At 48.1% G+C, this 21525-nt stretch overlaps 1 protein-coding gene across 7 annotated transcripts in view; it reads left to right on the top strand.

The window, feature by feature from the left end:
* The window catches only part of FOXN3 (forkhead box N3), a 466737-nt gene that overhangs the window by 204758 nt on the left and 240454 nt on the right, over window positions 1-21525 (top strand). For all 7 annotated transcript variants that reach the window (XM_009212111.4, XM_009212112.4, XM_009212113.4 and 4 more), the window contains exon 3: window positions 5950-6506. In XM_009212111.4, coding sequence (XP_009210375.2) covers window positions 5964-6506 — 543 coding nt within the window. In that variant the 5' untranslated portion in view covers window positions 5950-5963. The remainder of the gene's footprint in view (window positions 1-5949; window positions 6507-21525) is intronic.

A 21525-nucleotide genomic window follows, 5' to 3' on the forward strand; every position in this document is an offset into this window, starting at 1 on the left:
GGGTAGGTGGCATCAGGTGCTCAGTAATCAAAGTGGTGGGGCTGGATGACCTCAGGCTACCCCTGGGCTTCCACCTCCGAACTGTCTCCTGATGGGGAGATACCACACTACTTGGAAGAGGTAAGGTCTCCTGTGAGTCTGAAAGGCACATCTTTGCTGAAGACTTGTAACCTGCCATCTTGAACTTTTGTTAGGGGTAATGATTCTCAGATGGGGGGTCTATTTTTTGAGATAGAAAAAATTTTCAGAAGCCTGGCTGGTGTTTCCCTTAGTCCTTCCTTTTGGCTAGGTTTAAAAGTGCTGCACGCTAGAAAGCTTTCTCCAGGTCTACTCGCTGGCTTTTCTGTAGCCTTCAGACAGCTCACAATGTTCTGTCCACTGCCTCAGAACGGGGTGGCAGGAAGGGTGCCCTGGGCTTCTCTTCTGCAGAGGAACCAACTGATTTCACTACCTGGGAGTAATGTGCAAATCACATTTTTATTTTTGTCACCACCAGGGTGTCCTGTTGGACTCTCTCCTCTCATCCTCTCCTAAGGCGGCTGGTTGGTGTGGCTTTGGCAGTGGGTGCTATTATTTGGAGGTGCCTAGAGACTTAGAGTGGTAGCTGCACCATTTCGCTGGGTGGCTTGGGAATGGTCAGTCTGGCTCCTGAGAGCTCAAACTGAGATGGAAATGAGACCTGTTTTCGCTCTAGGCCGGCCGGGGCATTCCGCACAACCCACTGGAGAGGCCCGACCGGCGTGGCCTTTAGGACGTGCCTCTTGCCTTGTAATGGCCACCGGCCCTCCCTCGGGAGACACGCGGCTACCTGGGTGGGACACTGCGGTGCCTACCTCCGGGACACGAGGTGGTCGCTGGGAGAGGGCTCGGAAGGCCCTGGGGGTCCTATCAGGACGCAGCACTGGGGAGAAGCGGAATCTCCTCTTGTCACCCCCACAAGCCTCGCCCTCATCGTAATTCTTTTTATTTTTACTTTCGAGCCATGTAAGGCATGCAGATGGGGTAGGAGCGTTCCCGCGACACGTTGCCAGCAGCGAAGCGCCGGCCCGCTCGTGTGGCCGGAGCCCGGGGAGGGGACAGGGCACGCGCCGCCTGCCCCACCTGCCCCACCGCCCACGGTCGCTGCCGCCCCGGGTCGCGGGACCCACGCCGGTCACCCCCGCCCCGCGGGGCCCAGGAGGCGAGGCCGCGCGGCCCAGCCCCAGCCTCGGCCCTGGCTGCGTCCTGGTGGATGCGGGGGGCGCGGGCAGGGTCCGCCCCGGCGGGTCCGTGCCCCGCGCCCCAGGCCGCTGGCGGCCAGGCCCACGTTTTCCCTCTCTCCGGCTCCCTCCGCCCTCCGCTCTGTCCCTCCCTCCGCCCTCCTCCCTCCCCGCGCTTCCCCTCCTCCTGCCTGGTCATGTGTCGCCTTTTTTTGTTTGCAGTGGAAACAATTTCTCGCCGCTCGGCGCGCCCCGGCCCGACGCGCCGCGGCGGAGGCGAGCGGGAGGCGGGACGGGGCGGGGAGAGCGGCGGGGCCGGCGGGAGGATGCGCGGCGCGCCCGGCGGACGCCGCAGGTCCCATGCCGCGCCGCGACTCTTCGCGCCCCTGCTGCCCGCGCCTGCGGGCCGCCCCTCGCCGCCCGCCGTCTCTGGCTCGCTGCGCCGTTCTGGCAGAGTCCTATAATACTGAGCGATGCTCGCTGGCGCCCATGAAAGTTTGTCGGCTCCTCGCTGGAAGGGCAGCGGCTCCTGCGCCCCTGTGCCCTGGCTCCGCCAGCAGGGTTTGCGCCCCTGCTCCTGCAGGTTCCGCGTGGGCTCGGGGGGCACCTGGGGCGGGAGGCGCGTCCGAGACGGTCCTGGAGACTACCTCGCCGCTCTCGGAAGACGAGGGACCCCGCAGGTCCTGGGGGGAGGGTCGGGTGGGGGGCCCGGGAGCCCCCAGCCGGGAAGTTGCCGGGTCCGAAGAGTTTCCTGCCCCGACGTGCGTGCTGCTTTCCGGTGCCTCGGTTTCCGAAAAGCCCTCAAGGAACAGAGTTGGTATTGTCTGCGGAGGACGGGGTCCCCGCCGTTCGGGGCCAGGGAGGGGGTTCCGATCAAGTGGAGACCCCAAGATGAGAAACAGGCTCCTAACAAAGATCCCTCCCCCCCAAACTGTGCAGACTTGGCACAGGCAACGAACGTCTCCGGAGACCCCGAGGCCCGACCCCCCTCATCCCGGCCCTCTTGAAACCCTCCTTGGGCTCTGGATAAGTTGGGGGACGGCGGGCTTTTATTGATTTGTTTTCGAGGCTCGCCGCGGTGCGGCCAATAAAAGGTTTATGACATCTGACCGGCAGTGAAGGTATGCGAGCTCCCAATTGCCCTGTATACGGGGAGAAGAGCAGTTTCCCCCGTTGCCCGGCAACGCCGCTGATTGACGCGGGATGCAGCCAATCGCCACTCCCGCAGGTCCCCTTGAAATGTTTTTGACAAGTACAGTAGACGAGAGTGAAGCGCGTGCGTGCGCGCGCGCGCGTGCTGGGTGGGGGGTGACTCGGCCCCCCAAACTTGCGACTGCCCTGCTCCGCTTTGGGAGGATTTCTTAACTTTTTAAAGTTCGCATCAAACATCTGTTCAGAGCTGGGCCAGTAATGTCTTTGTCAGTTATTTGGAGACCTTCTGTTTACTAGGCGAGAAACTAAGCTTTCTTGCCTCATTTTCTCCGTTAAAAAATAAAAAGGGTAACAAAACACAGCAAGTCATAAAAACAAAAGAGGGCGTGTGTGTGTGTGTGTGTGTGTGTGTGTGTAGAGAAAAGTTGTAAGGAGGTCACTAGTGAATAACTATTTGCGTATCTGGTGGAGCAGCCTTGTTGGCAGCAGATTAAAAATGTTTGCTTAACTGCAACTCACATGATCCAGATTCTTTTTTTTCCCCTCTAAAACAGGAGGAAAAAAAGATTTGGCGAAATCTGTAGTTAGAGTATAATAATGGAAAACTCCTCAGCTGTGGTTTCTGGGAACTGTTTTTTTTTTGTTTAGTTTTGTTTTGTTTTTACATGGAACTGTAGTGATCAGCAGCTCTTTACACTGTTGCTGTAAAATGCGGGATTTATAGGGATGCAGTGAGCGGTTGGAGAGTACGGGGTCCCAGCACAAAGCGCACATACGATCCAAGGGTACTGAACTCCCATAACCCTCTCTCCGTGACAATGCCACTTTTTCTCCTAAAACCATATTGCTGGCAGTGTTTGCTTAAAACAAAAGGAAACATGGAGAATAGCGTGTTAGTTCCTCTGGGAAGCTACTGACAAATAAGCAAATTAAAAAGAAAGAGAGCAGCATGTTGTCATAGCAACAGTGCAATTAAATTACTTTACTGTCAGCCATGATATAATTTTCCTGTTTGGAAGCTCAGGAGACATAAAACTTTCATTTAGAGCTAAAGTTGACTTCAGTGGCTGGGTAGTTCTTTTTTATACTCTACTGTGGGCATTTGCTGGTCATCAGAAAATTTTCTGATGGGATCTGAGGAAACTTTTAAGAAAGACAAGTGGTGCTGTAATTCGTTCATAAAGAAGTTAAAGCCAGGATCAGACCAGACTCTGTTGTATCCCCAAGCCTAAAGATGCTAGCTTGTTTTTTCTCTGAAATGTGTCAGGGTAACCTCCTTATTTGATAGAAATACTCCCTGTGAGTGAACCCCAGTACTTTGGGAGGCCGAGGTGAGTGGATCATGAGATCGAGACCATCCTGGCCAACATGGTGAAACGCCGTCTTACTAAAAATACAAAAATTAGCCAGTCATGGTGGCGCACGCCGGTAGTCCCAGCTACTCGGGAGGCTGAGGCAGGAGAATCGCTTGAACCCGGGAGACAGAGGTTGCAGTGAGCCGAGATCGCACCACTGCACTCCAGCCTGGGCAACAGAGTGAGACTCTGTCTCAAAAAAAAAAAAAAAAAAAACAAACCACAAAACAGTTGGGCCTCTCATAACAGCTCCCCCTTAGGCCTTGCGTCTAGCAGGTTCTACCTTTTGGAAGAGGGAAGGTGCTCTAATTCACTGGCACCCTTGGCTGGTTGGTTAGTTCCCAGGATTATGCCTTCCAGAATTCCCTAATAGAGCTTCCCCAGCTGAAGCTGCAGTTGTTTTAGATGTAGTGTTAATGAACATTTAAGAGACATAGAAGGGTCACATCTTTGCCTTTTTAATTTTATTTATTGTTTTGTGACAAGGTCTCCCTCTGTTGTCCAGGCTGGAGTGCAGTGAGCCTCAACCTCCTGGGTTCAAGTGATCCTCATACCTCAGCCTCCCAAGTAGCCGGGACTACAGGCACACACCACCACACCCAGCAAATTTTTGTATTTTTTTGGTAGAGATGGTGTTTTACCATGTTGGCCAGGCTGGTCTTGAACTTCTGAGCTCAAGGGAGATCCTCCTGCCTCAGCCTCCCAAAGTGGTGGGATTACAAACATGAGCTACCATGCCACACCTATGTCTTTGCTTTTAAATATGTTCATTCATCTCTCTTTCTTCCTCTCCTCTCCTCTCCTTCCTTGCCCTTCCCTTGCCCTTCCCTTCCCTTTCCTTGCCCTTCCCTTCCCTTGTCCTCCCCTCCCCTCCTTTCCTCTCTCCTCCCCCCTTCCCTTTCCCTTCCCTTCTTCTTCCCTTCCCTTCCCTTCCCTTCCCCCTTCCCTTCCCTTCCCTTCCCTTCTCCCTTCCCCCTTCCCTTATCCCTTCCCCCTTCCCTTCCTCCTTCCCTTCCTCCTTCCCTTCCCCCTTCCCCCTTCCCTTCCCTTCCCTTCCCTTCTTCCTTCCCTTCCCTTCTTCCTTTCCTTTCATTCTTCCTTTCTTTCTTTAAAACTTTTGAGACAGGATCTCACTCTGTTGCTCAGGCTGGAGTGCAGTGGTGCAGTCATGGCTCACTGCAGCCTCAGCTTCCCGGGTTCAAGCAGTCCTCCCACCCAGCCTCCCAAGTAGCTGAGACTACAGGCATATGCCCGGCTAATTTTTGTATTTTTCGTAGAGACAGGGTTTCGCCATGTTGCCCAGGCTGGTCTCGAACCCCTGGGCTCAAGTGATCCTCTCGCCTCAGCCTCCCAAAGTGGCGAGATTATAGGCATGAGCTACCATGCCCAGCCTGTTCATTTGTTTTCTAGATAGATGCTTGATTTTCTTACCGGTTGTTTCTGTGGGGAATTAAAACGTAACACTCTCAAACTAAGCATACTGTTTTAGCGCTACAGAGAGTGGGAGACCTTTTTGGTTATCTTTACTGTTCTTTCTGTGTTACGTTGGGTGCTGGAGGGTTGAACATGCTTTGTGTCTGTAGGGGTCTTTCTGTTTGTAAATGTACCACCTCCTCGTTTTCTTTTCTCATCAGATGTTATTTTACTCCATGTTCTAGGTCATTGATAAAAATGGGGATGGTGGTGGGTCGGGGTGGAGGGATAGGATTCTGTGGCCTGTTTTGTTGAATTGAATTGAATTTACTGTCTTGAAACTGGCAGTTGCTCTCCTTTTTTCACCAGTTCTAATTTCAGTTAATGGCTTATCTTACATTCCCATGTATTCGTGTGGTGCCTGAAGTTACTTGCTTTTCTTCTGTTCGGAAGAAAAAATAATTCGCAATAAAATTTAATGTACTTTAAAACTGGTCTCCTGGTTTCAAGCAATCCTCCTGCCTCAGCCTCCCAAAGTGCTGGGATTACAGGCGCGAGCCACCGTGCCCGGCTGGTGTTATCGGTCTTGTTTTATTTAAGGGGCATCAGGTCGCCTTGCTATATCAGCGGTGGGCTGATTTTTGTCATCAGCCTATCTGTAGTGGAATTGTGGGATTGCGTTGCTCAGCGTGGGAGTCACGAGGTGGTGTTCCTGTGTAGCAGGGGTTCCACAGAGGCGGCCGTGGGAGGCAACAGAGTCAGAGGGGCACAGTCTGCCTTTCTGTTTTGGGCCTCGCCAGCTCATCATTTCTTTGTGATGTCTTTACTAGGAGCCTTCACGTAAATGGGTCCAGTCATGCCTCCCAGTAAGAAGCCGGAAAGCTCAGGAATTAGTGTCTCCAGTGGACTGAGTCAGTGTTACCGGGGCAGCGGTTTCTCCAAGGCCCTTCAGGAAGACGATGACCTCGACTTTTCTCTGCCTGACATCCGATTAGAAGAGGGGGCCATGGAAGATGAAGAGCTGACCAACCTGAACTGGCTGCACGAGAGCAAGAACTTGCTGAAGAGCTTTGGGGAGTCGGTCCTCAGGAGTGTCAGCCCCGTCCAGGACCTGGACGATGACACCCCCCCGTCCCCCGCCCACTCTGACATGCCCTACGATGCCAGGCAGAACCCTAACTGCAAACCCCCCTACTCCTTCAGCTGCCTCATATTTATGGCCATCGAGGACTCTCCGACCAAGCGCCTGCCAGTGAAGGATATCTACAACTGGATCTTGGAACATTTTCCGTATTTTGCAAATGCACCTACTGGGTGGAAAAACTCCGTGAGACACAATTTGTCACTGAATAAGTGTTTTAAGAAAGTGGACAAAGAGAGGAGTCAGGTAAGCCTCTGTGTCTGGAACCCAAGGTTTGTTTTTTTTTTTGTTTTTTTAATTTAAAATTTTTCTCTATTAAAAATGAATTTCTATTCACCACATTAAAGTAGCAGTTGTAAGTAGGTTTTATTCTATTTAATTCATTTAGATAATTTTAAAGAATTTCCTTTCCCCAAGCCTATTAGTTATGTACTGTTTATTAGCGTTTGTACTATTTGAGGGTTTCCCACTGATAGGGTTTCCATAAAGATAAAACGGTGGTTTGCAGAATTGTTTGGTTCTCAGTTATCATCCCTCAGTGTGGATGGTTCACTTTGGTTTTAGAGTCTTAACAAAGGTCAGTATTCCAAGGGCAGCCATTAACCGTGAAGTATGTGTATATATATATGTATTTGAGAAAAACTGCCACCACGGGCTAGAGAAAAATGGTGTTTCTTTTTTTTCCCTGAATATGAACAAGGAGGAGGGAAATTTCTCCAGTGTTCTGGAATAAGTAGACAGTGATGAACATTGGGAAGATACTTGAGTATACTTACACTCCAAGACTAAACAGGCATGAATTGCCCAGGTGACTGTCATGAAATCTGGTATCTATATAAGTGACAACTTTGAAATTCCTGGCTCAGAGTGAGGGTCCCATTAGAGACTGACTTTAAAAAGGTTTAATATTGACTTTAAAGCAGAGGTGCCCAGTGTTTTTGGCATTAGGGACCCATTTTGTGGAGGGCCAGGGGGGATGGTTTTGGTACGAAACTGTTCCACTTCAGATCATCAGTCATTAGATTCTCATAAGAAGCATGCAACCTAGATCCATCACATGCACAGTTCACAGTAGGGTTTGTGCTCCTATGAGAATCAAATGCTGCAGCTGATCTGACAGGAGGCGGAGCTCAGGTTGGCGATGCTCACCTCCTGCTGTGCAGCCCCCCCTTCCCCCCCATCCCTAACAGGCCACTGATTAGGACACGGCCTGGGTTGGGGTCCCCTGCTTTAAAGCCATAGTTTGTACTTCATGGTCAGTGAAAAGAAGACGATTTTAATAATTTGCTTTCTTTCTCTTTTTTCTTTTCTTTCTTTTCTTTTTTTTTTGAGACCAGGGTCTTGCTCTGTCACCCAGGCTGGAGTGCAGTGATATCCAGCCCACTGCAGCTTTGACCTCCTGGGCTTAAGTGATCCTCCCATCTCAGCCTTCAAAGGAGCTGGGAGCACAGGTGTATGCCACTACACCCTGCTACTTTTTATACTTTTTGTAGAGATGGTGTCTCGCTATGCTGCCCAGGCTGGTCTCAAACTTCAGAGCTCAAGTGATTCACCCACCTTGGCCTCCCAAAGTGCTGGGATTACAGGCATGAGCCACCACGCCTGGCCTATTTTTGTTTTAAGGAATGTAATAGGTTTAGTAGAAATTGGGCGACTGTTAAGAAGTGGACAACAAAATTGTGATCTGACTTTGAGTCCTGAAAAGTAATGCAGCCACAGTTAAGATAAATGGCCAGAAAAAGTTCCCTCGACTAAGTTTTCATGTGACTGTGTTTTCCCGCTTTGTGTGTTGTGTTAATGATGCTGCCTTGTGCAGCTGGAGTTCTGGTTCTCCCTCTTTTTGAAGTTCAGGTTTGGATGCAGGACCACCATTGTGTGGGGTCAGTGGCTGGGCAGGGCTGGGGCCTTTAATTTCTTTCTGGCAGCATGTCACTGTTTCAAGTAGAATCTTGAGCGTGAGAATATTCTCATTGTCTTTGGCATGGGAGAGTATGAATCAGGAAGTGGCCTAGCCCTATTGCTCCTTGCTCAAATTGGATGTGTTTGTGTGCAAATGCTCTTCACTCAGTTTCTGTTTGAGCTGGGGGGTGGGGACGTAGGGCTTGGGGAGGGGTGTTGCCTGGGAGGAAAGATGTGGGCACTAAGGAGGGATTTACTTTGATCACTGGTGCAAATGATGCCTGGGTCGAGCGTGCAGATCTGAATATTCATAAGTTTTTGGGCCCCTCCTCCTCAGGTCCTTATTTTTGTGTAGCTGTAATCATCAAAGTGCATCCCTTTAATCAGGGAGAGGAATTTCCGTGACCATGAAGCTCTTTCTCCTTCCTCTGTATCTCAGGTTGGGCATTTGGAGAGCCACCTCTGGACTTGGCTTTTTTGAGTGCTTTAAGATTATTCTTTGAGCTTAGAGGACATTCATTGCTCCCCTGTAAAGAACCAAGTCTGTGGTATTTAAAGCTTCTGTATAGGTGGGTCTTTGTGGCAAGAAAGGGAAAGTCTCCGAATGCAATTCCAGACAGAATATGGAGAAGAAAGTGCTGCTCAGGTCCCCCAAAGCCGCAAGGCAGTGATAAAGCAACAAACAGGGCATTTAGTTTGGTGTAAAACGAGTCTGCAAGTTCCTGCATGCCTGAATCTTCGTGTTTGACATAATGCCGGTGCACATAAAAGTAATTTAGCAAATGCACACTCTGAAACGTTAGAAAAGACCAACGCCAAAGCGTGCAACAAGACTCGGGAGCATTATTCATCAGTCAGCCTTGGGAGTGACAAGTGGGTGTTGGATGCCGTGTGTTGAGGCACACCGGGAGGAGCTGTTCTCCCCCCATGCAACCCCCCACCGCTGGATTCTGGGAGTCATGTTTTCCAGGAGTGGAGGTCGTCAGTCCGGATAAATTCAGATATCACTTGTTGAAAGAGAATGGTTTTAAAGACCTGAGATTGTTAATGTTATGAAAGGTTCAGTTCTGGCTTCCCAGCCATCCTGACCTGTATTGACACGTTTCTGATCAAATGCCAGTCAGTTTTGTGGTTGGGAGTTTGCTCCCAGCATTTGCGATTCTGTGAGAACAAAGCAAGAGGTGTGAGTTTTTCCACTTTTCTCCTCTTTCTTGGGTTCCCCCAGGCCAGCTGCTGGCTGCTGTGAGAGGTGCAGGCTCCCAGGTATGCTCAGGTACACCCAGGTCCTTCCAGGGCATTGACATGGCCCAGTCACTTGGGGTTTGCTACCACGGCATTCTCCCTGATATTCTGCCCAGTGAAAGCTCCTTTACCTCTATGGGTAAACTTGTTTTTTCCCATGAGATTTTATTTGGCGGGAGCTCCCACATTGAAGTTGCCTTCAACACAGTGACTAAATGCACCTGAATGTTGGTGAGAAATACCTTAAATTGAACGGGAAAATTGAAACCTTGCAAGTTGTATGCAGTGAATTAGCTATTCCACTTTTAATTTTATTCTGAAAGTGAAGAATACAGTTAGGCTTGACGTAGCAGTGAAAATGTGGAATCCTGTGTGATCCTTGTCCCTGAGGGCTCGGAACACATACCCTGCTGGACAATTGTTTGGCTGGCATGTTGGGGAGGAAACATACTAGATTGCATCAGAGTCACCTGTGGCACTTAAAAAATAATTCCCAGCCGGGCACGGTGACTCACACCTGTAATCCCAGCACTTTGGGAGGCCAAGGCGGGAGGATTGCTTGAGCTCAGGAGTTTGAGACCAGCCTGGGGGAACATGGTGAAACCCTGTCTTTACAAAAAATACAAAAAAAAAGATTGGCTGAGCGTGGTGGCATACTCCTGTAGTCCCAGTTACTCTAGAGGCTGAGATGGAAGGATGGCGTGAGCCAGGGATGGGGAGGTTGCAGTGAGCTGAGATTCAGCCTAGGTGACAGAGCCAGACCCTCTCTCAAGAAAAAAAAAAATTCCCATTTTCTCGGGCCCCTTTCTGGAGATGGTGATTCATTAGGCGTGAGGTGGGAAAACTCGTAGTTCTGCTGAGCTTCCTAGGTGTTTCCAGCGTGCAGCTAGGTTGAGAATCCCTGAAGTAGGTGCCCTCATGAGGTCTTTGCAGTTGCTGAGATTTCATCAAGAGCATGTTCTCATGAATGAGTCAGTCAAGGCAAAAGAGACAGTCTGGCTTTCGTTTTATCTCTTAAAGGACTTCAAAAGATAAGAGTTTTATTTTTATTTTTGAATCACGGAAATTTTCAAACACACAGAGAATAGTATAATGACTTGATATACCCCCATAACACACATCCTGATTCAGTAGTTGACAAAGGTTTGTCATACTTCTTTTATTTATTCTTCTTTGTTGTTGCTATTTCTGAAGTTGTTTTTTGGTTTTTTGTTCTGAGACAGGGTTTCACTCTGTTGACCAGGCTGGAGCACAGTAGCATAATCATGGCTCACTGCAGCCTCAGACTCCCAGGCTCAAGCCTTAGCCTTCAGCCTCCAAAGGTGGGACTACAAGTGCACACCACCATGCCTGACTAATTATTATTATTATTTTTTTTGTATTTTTCATAGAAATAGGGTTTTGCCATGTTGTTGGCTGGTCTCAAATTCCTGGTCTCAAGCAATCCTCCTGCCTCAGCCTCCCAAAGTGCTGTGGATCATAGGCATGAGTCACTGCACCCAGCCTTGCTGAAGTATTTTGAAGCAAATGACATTTACAATTCAAACATTTCAGTATGCATAAGAATAATTGACAATTTCTTACATAATAACCATGCTAAAGTCCTGCCTAACAAAATGAACAATTATTTGGTGTTGCCTAATACCAGGTCCATATTCAGATATCCTTGTTTACAAAATGTTTGTTTGAATTAGGGTCCAAATGTGGTTCCTGCAGTGCCTTTTGTGATGTTTCCTGTCCGTGTCAGTCTGCAGCACTCCTATGCCCTCTTTCCTTTTTCATTCCCTTCCGTGTTACAAGAGACCCATGGCTTACGCTATACAGTACTTGCATTCTGTTTACTTCCTTGTGGTTTCATGTAACTTGCTTGTCTCTCTCCTATTTGCTGTCAAATGGAAGGAAGTACGAACGTCTGGGTCACATTCTGGATTACATTCTGGGTTGCCCTGTGTCCTTCCTGATGTATCACTTCCAAAAGCCTGGTCATCCCCCTCTTGGGGAAGCTGAGATTGAGCCATGGGTTCATGTGAGGTCACTGTTCCCTACTCTATAAAGTTGCTCATTAGTTTTTTTTTTTTTTTCCATTTCGTCTATGGATGATCTGTGCCTAAATCAATTAAGGTAGAGTTTTAATGTCTGGGATTAAGTTTTACACTCCCTAAATACAGGTCTTACTTAGGAGTGTAAGATTAGCATGTACTAACCTCTCTGACTACTTGTAAATGAGAAGTAGACTGCAGTTATTTTTTTCCAGGCTGGATTATAAGGTATATGTGTATTTCTATTTCTGTGCCTTTTTTTTTTTAACCTTTCCTCTTGCTGCTTGAACAAAAAACATTGTCATCAAAGGGTTTATAAAGGAAACACTGTACAAAAGTATGTTTATTATATCCAGAGCTGAGTGCTTTAAATACAATTTTAGCTTATAAATATAGGCATGCTTGCTTTGTGCTTTCCATATGCAGTATCTGATTTCTTCCTCACTAAACCCTATGAAGTAGGCCCTATTATTTTCTTTCTTAAAATAGATGATGAGTTAAGCCCTGAGTGGTTAAGTAACTTGCTAGAAGTTGCACAGCTAGTAAGTGTAGAACATGAGTTCATCCTAATTCCTTCCAATTCTTTTTTTAAAAAATATTATTTATTTAATTTATTTTTTTTTTATTTTTTTTTTTTTTGAGACGGAGTCTTGCTCTGTCACCCAGGCTGGAGTGCAGTGGCCGGATCTCAGCTCACTGCAAGCTCCACCTCCCGGGTTCACGCCATTCTCCTGCCTCAGCCTCCCAAGTAGCTGGGACTACAGACGCCCGCCACCTCGCCCGGCTAGTTTTTTTGTATTTTTAGTAGAGACGGGGTTTCACCGTGTTAGCCAGGATGGTCTCGATCTCCTGACCTCGTGATCCGCCCGTCTCGGCCTCCCAAAGTGCTGGGATTACAGGCTTGAGCCACCGCGCCCGGCCTTTAATTTATTTTTGAGACAGGGTCTCTCTGTCACACAGACTGGAGTACACTGGCATCATAGCTCACTGCAACCTTGAACTCCTGGGCTCAAGTGGTCCTCCTGCCTCAGCCTCCCAAGTAGCTGAGAATACATGTGCATGCCACCACATCCAGCTAATTTTGAGATTTTTTTTTTTTGTAGGGCTGGGCACTGTGGCTCATACCTGTAATTCCAGCACTTTGGGAGGCCGAGGCAGGCAAATGACTTGAGCCCAGGAGTTTGAGACCAGCCTAGGCAACGTGATGAAACTGCATCTCTGCAAAAGATAAAAAAATTAGCTGGGGGTTGTGGCACACACCTGTAGTCCCAGCTACTCAGGAGGCTAAGTTGGGAAGATCGCTTGGTGACAGAGCTAGATCCTGTCTCCAAAAATAATACACTTTTAGTAAAGATGGGGTCTGGCCGTGTCACTCAGGCTGGTCTTGAACTCCTGTCTTCAAGCGATCCTCCCAAGTGTGAGCCACCATGCCTGGCCCTGTTCCCTCCAATTCTGAAGGGCATGTGCTTACCCCTGGTGCTTGCCCATGCCTTCTCAGTATAGCAGACATTGTAGATGATCTCTCTGTGCTTCCTTTAAATAGCCTATGACTATGGGTTATAGGGGATTGAAATAACCCAAATAAACCCAGAATTAACTCTGGGGGTACAAGATAGAGAAAGGCAAATACAGAGTATATTTTTGTACTGTTGAGATGGGGCTCAATTGTCGGTACATGTGAAGTTCTTGCATCTGCACAGAGCACACAACTGCCTGCTCAGCTTCCGGTTTCCAGGCTCTGTCCTGACCCCCTGCCTCATAGGACCCCTTCAGTGGCATCAGAGCCAAGTGCAGAAGCTTTTCTCCCTGCATTTACACTGTTTATACAAATTCTCCCTCTAATTTGCTGTTCTCTTCACGTTTACTCTCAGTAGATGAGATTCTTTTTCAAAGGCAGTTTTGAAAATGAGGTTGCACCCAGGTGTGGTGGCTCACGTCTGTAATCTTAGCACTTTGGGAGGCCAAGACCGGGGGTGGGGTGGTGGGGGCGGGGAGGAGGAGGAGGGATCATTTGAGGCCAGGAGTTCAAGACCAGCCTGGCCATCATGCTGAAACCCTGTCTCTACTAAAAATACAAAAAGTAGCCAGGCCTGGTGGCGGGTGCCTGTAATCCCAGCTACTCGGGAGGCTGAGGCAGGAGAATCGCTTGAACCCAGGAGGCAGAGGTTGCAGTAAGCCGAGATCACGCCATTGCACTCCAGCCTGGGTGACAGAGTGAGACTCTGTCTCAAAAAGAAAAACAACAACCAAAAAAGAAACTGAGGTTGCACCTCTATGTGTCAGCACCCCATGTAAGCAGTTGCTTCTAGGTTTTTCTTCTTGGTGGTGTGAATGCAGAATCAAGAGCATTTCCCCTTCCCGTGATACCAGTCAACCTACCTGTCTCATTGATGGTTCTTTTAGGAGGAAGAGATAACTTATTATTATTATTTTTTGGATAAATAATGCACATTGGAAGACAGTGTGGTCTGGTTCAGATGTGTAAATTCCTAAGAATTAGTGTAACACTGGGTGGGTGGAATGTGTAATTTTGTAATGTGTGTGAGACTCCTCTGAGGTCTCTGGGTGAAGTGACAATTCTCTTCATCCTCGACCTGGGGCTGCCTTGCCCAGCGTCGGAAATGCTCTGCCTGAGGACGGCCTCCTTCTCACTGGTGCCCACTGCCAGGCGGGCTGCTTTCTGCCATCTGTGCTATAGGCTATGTCACCTCAGAAGGTTGAGAGTTTACCAGGGTCTCTGAAGGGCCAGAAATAAAAATACTCCCTTGTCACAGGCCCTGGAATAGGAAGCCATTCATACCAGCATCCTCTGTGATCCCAAGAAAGTGCACCTCCCTGACCCATACTGCCGGTTTTTTTTGTTTTTGCTTTTGTTTTTCTGAGACGGAAGGAGTCTCGCTCTGTCGCCCAGGCTGGAGTGCAGTGGCGCGATCTCAGCTCACTGCAAGCTCTGCCTCCCGGGTTCACGCCATTCTCCTGCCTCAGCCTCCCAAGTAGCTGGGACTACAGGTGCCCGCCACCACCACGTCTGGCTAATGTTTTGTATTTTTAGTAGAGATGGAGTTTCACCGTGTTTGCCAGGATGGTCTTGATCTCCTGACCTCATGATCCGCCCGCCTCGGCCTCCCAAAGTGCTGGGATTACAGGCGTGAGCTACTGTGCCCGACTTCTTTTTTTTTTTTTTTTGAGACAGTCTCGCTCTGTCACCCAGGCTGGAGTACAGTGGTGCAATCTCGGCTCACTGCAACCTCCGCCTCCCCAGGTTCACTTGAGAATCGCTTATTCTCATGCCTCAGCCTCCTGAGTAGCTGGGATTACAGGTGCATGCCACCATGCCCAGTTAATTTTTGTATTTTTAGTAGAGATGGGGTTTCACCATGTTGGTCAGGCTGGTCTCAAACTCCTGACCGTGATCTGCCTGCCTTGGCCTCCCAAAGTGCTGAGATTACAGGTGTGAGCCACCGTGCCTGGCCCCATCTTGCCGATTTATTCCTTCTGGACTGTTCATTCCTTTTTCTTCCAGTCATTAGGTGTCTTGGGTGGGGCCACATTTCTGTTGTCTTGCTCTGGCAGACCTTCCATTTGTCTGCTCATTCATTCATTTATTCAACAAACTTTTTAAAGTACCTACTATACTACGTGCTAAAATAATACAGAATTGAATGTACCATGGCCACTGCCTGTAAGGCACTCATGGTCCAGCGAGCCCTCCCCATAGAGTCTCCCTCTTGCTAGCAGAACTTCTCTAGCAGAAGCTCTTACTCCACTGCTGTATGCCCTTTGTATTCTCTGTTTTCTGTCTCACATCGTTGCTTTTCTGGCTCTGCATGGATACACTACCTTTCTACTCCCTACGGTGACTTGGCCAGGAAGATGCCATTCACTTGGATGGGGGTCTGTCTGAGGCTGCTGGGAAAGCTTCTGGGCCCGAGGGCCCTATCAATGTATCTGTCTAGTATCTCCCCCTGTTTCCTATTGAGAAAATGTTGCATTCTCTTTGGTAGAGCTTTGGGGCACCTGGATAGGTCTACCAGATACTTCATTGATGTACTGCCTGTATATCCACCAGCAAGAAATGGTTTTCAGAACCTTCCCCGTTGGGCTGGGATTTCCCCTTGAAATCATTTTGACTGCAGGATAATTCTCTGCAATAAATAACATAGGAAGTTGGCACTCTGACCTCCTATTTGAAACTTAAAAGTTTAGGCCGGGCGTGGTAGCTCACGCCTGTAATCCTAGTACTTCAGGAAGCCGAGGCAGGGCGGATCACTTTGAGCTCAGGAGTTCGAGACCAGCCTAGGCAACATGATCAAACCCTGTCTCTACAAAAAATACAAAGATTAGTTGGGCGTGGTGGCATGCGCCTGTGGTCCTAGCTACTCAGGAGACTGAGGCTGGAGAGTCGCTTGAACCCAGGAGGTGGAGGCTACGATGAGCCATGATTGCACCACTGCATTCCAGCCTGGACGAGACAGAATGAGACCATGTCTTCAACAACAACAAAAAATTTTTTTAAAAAAGTATGATTTGATTCTTGCTTTTTGTACTTTTAGTAGTTTACATTCCAGGGAAGCAGGAAACATAATGCAAAATAAAAAAGAGTAAGTTACCGTAAGTACTGGAAGTGTGCCGATCAGTGTGAGATTGGTATCATTTAAAGTTAGGCTGGCTTCCCTTCCCCAAAGAGGGGCACTGGGGAAGCTAAAAGATAGTGATGGGCGCGACTTTTGAATATTCCTCATGTTCACTTGAATAGGCTGTTAACAAAGCATTCTTCGGGTGTGGGGATGAGCATTAGATCTCCAAGGATGGATTGATCAGATGGAGGCTTGACTATTTATTGTAGAAAACCAATTAACAATGATTTAAACAAGCTAGGGGCGTATTTCTCCATTACATGAAATCAGTCTTGAGGAGCTAGACAGAGACGCACATTCCCTCTTCTCTGCTATTCTTAAGGCATTGCGCATTTCCATTCTCAGTCTTCTCATGGTCCAAGATGGCATCAGCTAGCATGTTCCCATTTTAGGAAGCAAGAAGGTGAGTGCAGGGAAGGACAGGAGAGAGTCTTGCTGACTTCGGGTTTTAAGGGGCTTTCCCAGAAACCCCACCCTCTGCTTTGATCTTATTGGCTGTAGCCTGGTCACATGACTTCTAGCTGCAAGGAAGCCTGGGAAATGGACTTTTTTGCCTGATCCATTGGAACCCCAAGTTAAATGTTAGCTCCGTTGCCAAGCAAACTTGGAACTTTCTGCCACAGAGGTCTAGATGTGTTGGAACAGCGTCAGAGGAAAGGATGGAGAGAGGTGGTGGCTGGAAGGTTATGTATATAAGAATAGGGACTTGTTGGAGGAGCTAGGATGCTAAACGGAAAACTTTAAATTGCATTCGTAACTTAAGTAAAGCAGAGATGCTGACCCATTTCTTAAACATTCCAAATAACCAAGGTTTTGCTTTAAGATATTCTGGTTAAATTGCATTTAATGCCATCAAAAGCGATAGCTTGATTGAGGTGAAGATGTAGTCCGTGCCAAGGATGATAAGAAGAAAAGCAAGGAAATAGATGGTTGAAGATAGTAGTGTGAAGTCGTTCTTTTAGTAATAACTTGATGGGTTGCTACGTAAGATTACAGACAGTTCTATGAACAGGATGAAGTCTTTGATTTGTGTATGTGTGTGTGTGTGCTTATTTGAGTACCTCTGCTTGTGAACTCAGCAGGAGACAGTAAATACAGGCAGAGAGGCTATATGCTTCCCAGGGGAAAAAGCTCTCCAATTACCCTTCCTTTTCTTCCTTTGGTCCTCACAGGGTGTGTGGGATTTCCCTCTGGGCCCCGTGGGGTCGAGTTCAGTGTCTCCTTCTATTTATTGGAGTTCTGTGAAGTGCCTTATAGAAGGCTGTGACTGTCCTCCTCTAGGGACAGGACTGATAAGTGATTTAACTAATGTCATTAGACAGAAAACACCCACCTAGCAGAACATGTGCACATGCTTTGTTTTTAGAAGGCCAAGTCATGTGAGCGCTGACTCTGATCATGGCTATAGTAGAGGGGGAAGAAAAGTCCCGAATCTCTAGGAATCGAGGTACAGGCAGCCTGGCACAGAGGTGAGGCATAGCATCACAGTAGGTACTCCTGGAATACTGCACTGTGTGCTGAATTCCTTCGAAGCTTGTAAAATTGAGAACTGGTGTTTGCAGCTATGGTTCTGAGGTCTTGCAGAATACCTAGTGTTGTTGTTGTTGCTGTTGAGATGAAGCCTCACTCTGTCGCCCAGGCTGGAGTTCAGTGGCATGATCTCAGCTCACTGCAACCTCTGCCTCCTGGGTTCAAGCGGTTCTTCTGCCTCAGCCTCCCGAGTAGCTGGGATTACAGGCTCACGCCACCATGCCCAGCTAATTTTTCTATTTTCAGTGGAGACGGGGTTTCACCATATTGGCCAGGCTGGTCTTGAACTCCTGACCTCAAGTGATCCGCCCGCCTCAGCCTCCAAAAGTACTGGGATTACAGGCATGAGCCATTATGCCTGGCCCCTAGCTTGCAAAGTAAAAATTAGACTCTGTATTTGTGAAAATAAGTGGCTTCAGTCATTTTAGAAGCATTTTCAGCAGTGATTCATTCATGTACCCTTGTTCGTGGAGTGCCAGGCACTGTTCTGGTGCTGAGGATATAGTGGTGACCTCTGGCGGGTCCCTGGCTGCTCTCCTAGACCTTCCATAGGGTAGCAGTGAGGGTAGGGGAGGAGGAGGAGGCAAGTGGTAAATGATAGTTCCCTACGTGGGACAGGGTAGGTAATGTACCAGACTGTGTTACATGCAATGAAGATAATAAAATAGGATAATGTACTAGAGAGGAGTGGGGAGGAGGGTGGGAGACTTCTCAGAGGGGTCTGACTAGGCCATGCCTTGAATGGCAAGAGGGATGCAGCCGTGCAAAGATCTGGGTGGAGAAAACAGCAAGTGCAAAGGCCCTGAGGCGGCAATGACTCAAAATGTCCCAGGCACAGAAAGAAGGCTCGCAGTTAGTGTATTAGAAAGGGGAGAATGTTATGTCTAAAAGGACAGGAGGGGGAAATACCTCTCTGGGGCTTGTTCCAGTGGTGCAAGAGAGAGATGGTGGGAGTGATGCTAGCTTGAACCAGGGTCAGGGGTTGCAGATGAAGATGCGTGGGCAAATTTGGGTTGGGAAATTGGATGAGGATTAGTGCCAACATTCTCTTTTAACCATGTTAAATTGGAGATGGTTTGCGGACATCTTAGTGCAGCTGTCAGAAGTTTGCTATACGAGTTTCAAGCTCTGTGGAGACGTTCGGGTGGAGGTATAAATCTGAAACACAGTGCATAGGTGTTGGGAAATAAAGGGATTTCTGGATTACCTCTCAATCAAAAAGAAAGTGAAATCAAACTTCTATTTCAGTTCTTACAGGAAATTATATTTCCATTAGTGTTTGACTAGGAAATTCATTTTGGGGTATATTCAGCATGGAGAATAAAAACAAAAGAGGTTTACATTTAGAGGGAGACCGTCTCAGAATTATTTCAACAATGACTTACCTCTAGTTACTAGCTGTAGTTTTGCAGGCAGAAGAGAACAAACCTTTACTTTTGTACCAAGAGTGCAACTTCTAAATGTGCTCGGGGTAGCTACATCTCTGATATCAGGAGAGAAATGTACTCCAGTAAACATCTCACTTAGCAAAGCCCCCTAACCCATGGCTTCTGTGAGTTCTCTGCCATCTGGTCCCTGGCTGGAAAGAGGAATTTTTCTTGTATATGTGTCTCCATAGCAACGAGTTTGCAGTTGATATGGAAAGTAAGCAGTTGCCTTAGCAACGGAGTTACTGATGTGGCGGCTTCCTTGCTTTCAGGGAATGGATAAGCTGACCAAACTAGTTTAGATGCATCCTGTAGGGCGCTGTAATGTAGAGCCGCACACACGGCCCCTGCCAGTGTAAAATTGGTCTAGCTTTAAAAGAGATCGCAGCCCCTCCCCCTTCCAGAAGGAAGGGCTTACAGCTGTAATAAATCAGACAAAAGTAGTCGCTGTCAGTTGAAATAGATTATAAGCGGGATCTCCTAGCAGAATTTATTTAGTTTAGCTCAAAGGAGAATGTTATAGTCAAGGGTACATTTGGTTACAAGGACAAGAGAGTCACCTGAGTTGGCTTAAGTAAAAGGGTACTTGTCCCAAAAACATAGCAGCCAGTCCCATGGAGCAGGAGCAGTGTCAGAGAGCAACAAAGCATATCTGGGGTCCACAGCCATTGGACCTGCCTCCTCTGTTCCTCTGCGGCCACGTGGACGGTCATCTCTGCCTTTCTCTGAGGATCCGTTCTAGCCTTCTGTTTGCAGCCCAGCTCCCTCTCTGTGATCTTGATTCCTACCTTCTCTCGCCATTGGCTTGTTCTGCTGGTATATTGGTGCCAGTCCCTGTGAGGTGATGGTCCCAGTGCCCAGCGGCGTCAGCACCATCATCTCTGTGGCTTGTCTTTGTCATCATTTTAGACACTAGGACTTGTCCTTTTCCTGGGCCAGGCGCTCAGCTCTGGTCAGAACAGGGGCTGATCCCCCTGATCAAGATAGCTGCTCGGACAATCCCTTCATCTGGGGTTGGGCTGGGGCTTGAGTCTCAAACATATCTGCAACAAAAAAAAAAATTCAGGAAAGCCTTTGATCATTTGAAGACATTTTATTGATTGATTGATTGATTTGAGATGGAGTTTTGCTCTTGTTGCCCAGGCTGGAGTGCAATGGCGTGATCTTAGCTCACCACAACCTCTGCCTTCCGGGTTCAAGTAATTCTCCTGCCTCAGCCTCCTGAGTAGCTGGGATAACAGGCATGCACCACCATGCCCGGCTAATTTTGTATTTTTAGTAGAGACAGGGTTTCTCCATGTTGGTCAGGCTGGTCTTGAACTCCTGACCTCAGGCGATCTGGCCACCTCAGCCTTCCAAAGTACCGGGATTACAGATGTTGAGCCACCATGCCCAGCCCAGTACTAATGAAAAGGAAAGTAATAAGGAACTTTGGAATATTTTGTGCTTTCTTCTTCCCTCTGTCCCCTCAGAATACCTCTTCTGGGTGATGAGGATTAACATGCCAGAGAACGTTGGGACTATCTTGAACCTCCCTTTTCTTGTCCTCTCCATGGTGCCTTCATCTTTCTTTCATTGCAGTTTATAAATTGGGGGCTGGCAGTTCCCAAACTAGCAAAGTTTTTCTTTGGTGACTACTTCTCCCTGTCGGCTGCCCTCAGAGTGCCCGTAATCACAGGGTTGAGTGATTACCGGAAATTATGAACTCTAGCCCCCGATCCGGACAGAAATAAATGTCACCTTTCCAATACAAGTTGTCCTAATAGTCAGGATCAGGAGGTTTGGTAATAGTTCTTACTGACTGTTGTGCACTAGCTCGCATCACTGCATTGTTATTTTCAAAATGGGGGAAAATGTAATTACTCCATCCTGGGGACTGGGGATGACAAAACTCTGGTGGAAGATACTCAACAAAATAAAAAGAGACCGGGAAGGCTACAGAGTGGCTTCTGCCAGTCGCCAAGGGATTGGGCAATGGCCAGAATTATGTGGTTGGGGAAGCCAAAGGAGAAAGGGACTCCTAAGGTTTACCAGTGCCATTGGAAGAATCCTGAAGAGAAGACAGAATTTTATTAGCTGGTTCCTTCAGGATAGTCAGACCGGGGCTGGTGACGGGAGAGAGGGGGTCCATTGGGTCATCAGACGTGGCTTGGACACAGAGGTAGACGCACGTAAGGGGGAAGACTGAGTGTGAAAGTAGGAAGTGACATTTCCATAGGACCTGTTGGGTGCTGTTTGGAGTTGTGTGAGGCATTTGTATCCATGGTCTTATATCTTTTTAACAACTGTAAAGCAGGTATCATATGCTTTTTACAGATGGGGAAACTGAGGCTCATAGAGGTTCAGTGGCTTGCTAAGTTGACACAGCCAGATATTTTTAGCTAAGGTCTGACACTTCCTTGCTCCTCCTTTACTCTAATTGGCTAAAGCAAAGGGTCACTGTGGGATAGAGAGGGAAGTAAGTTTGGGAAGGTGGGCTGAGCTAGACTGG

This window comes from Papio anubis, chromosome 7, assembly GCF_008728515.1.
Source record: "Papio anubis isolate 15944 chromosome 7, Panubis1.0, whole genome shotgun sequence".
NCBI lineage: Eukaryota > Metazoa > Chordata > Mammalia > Primates > Cercopithecidae > Papio > Papio anubis.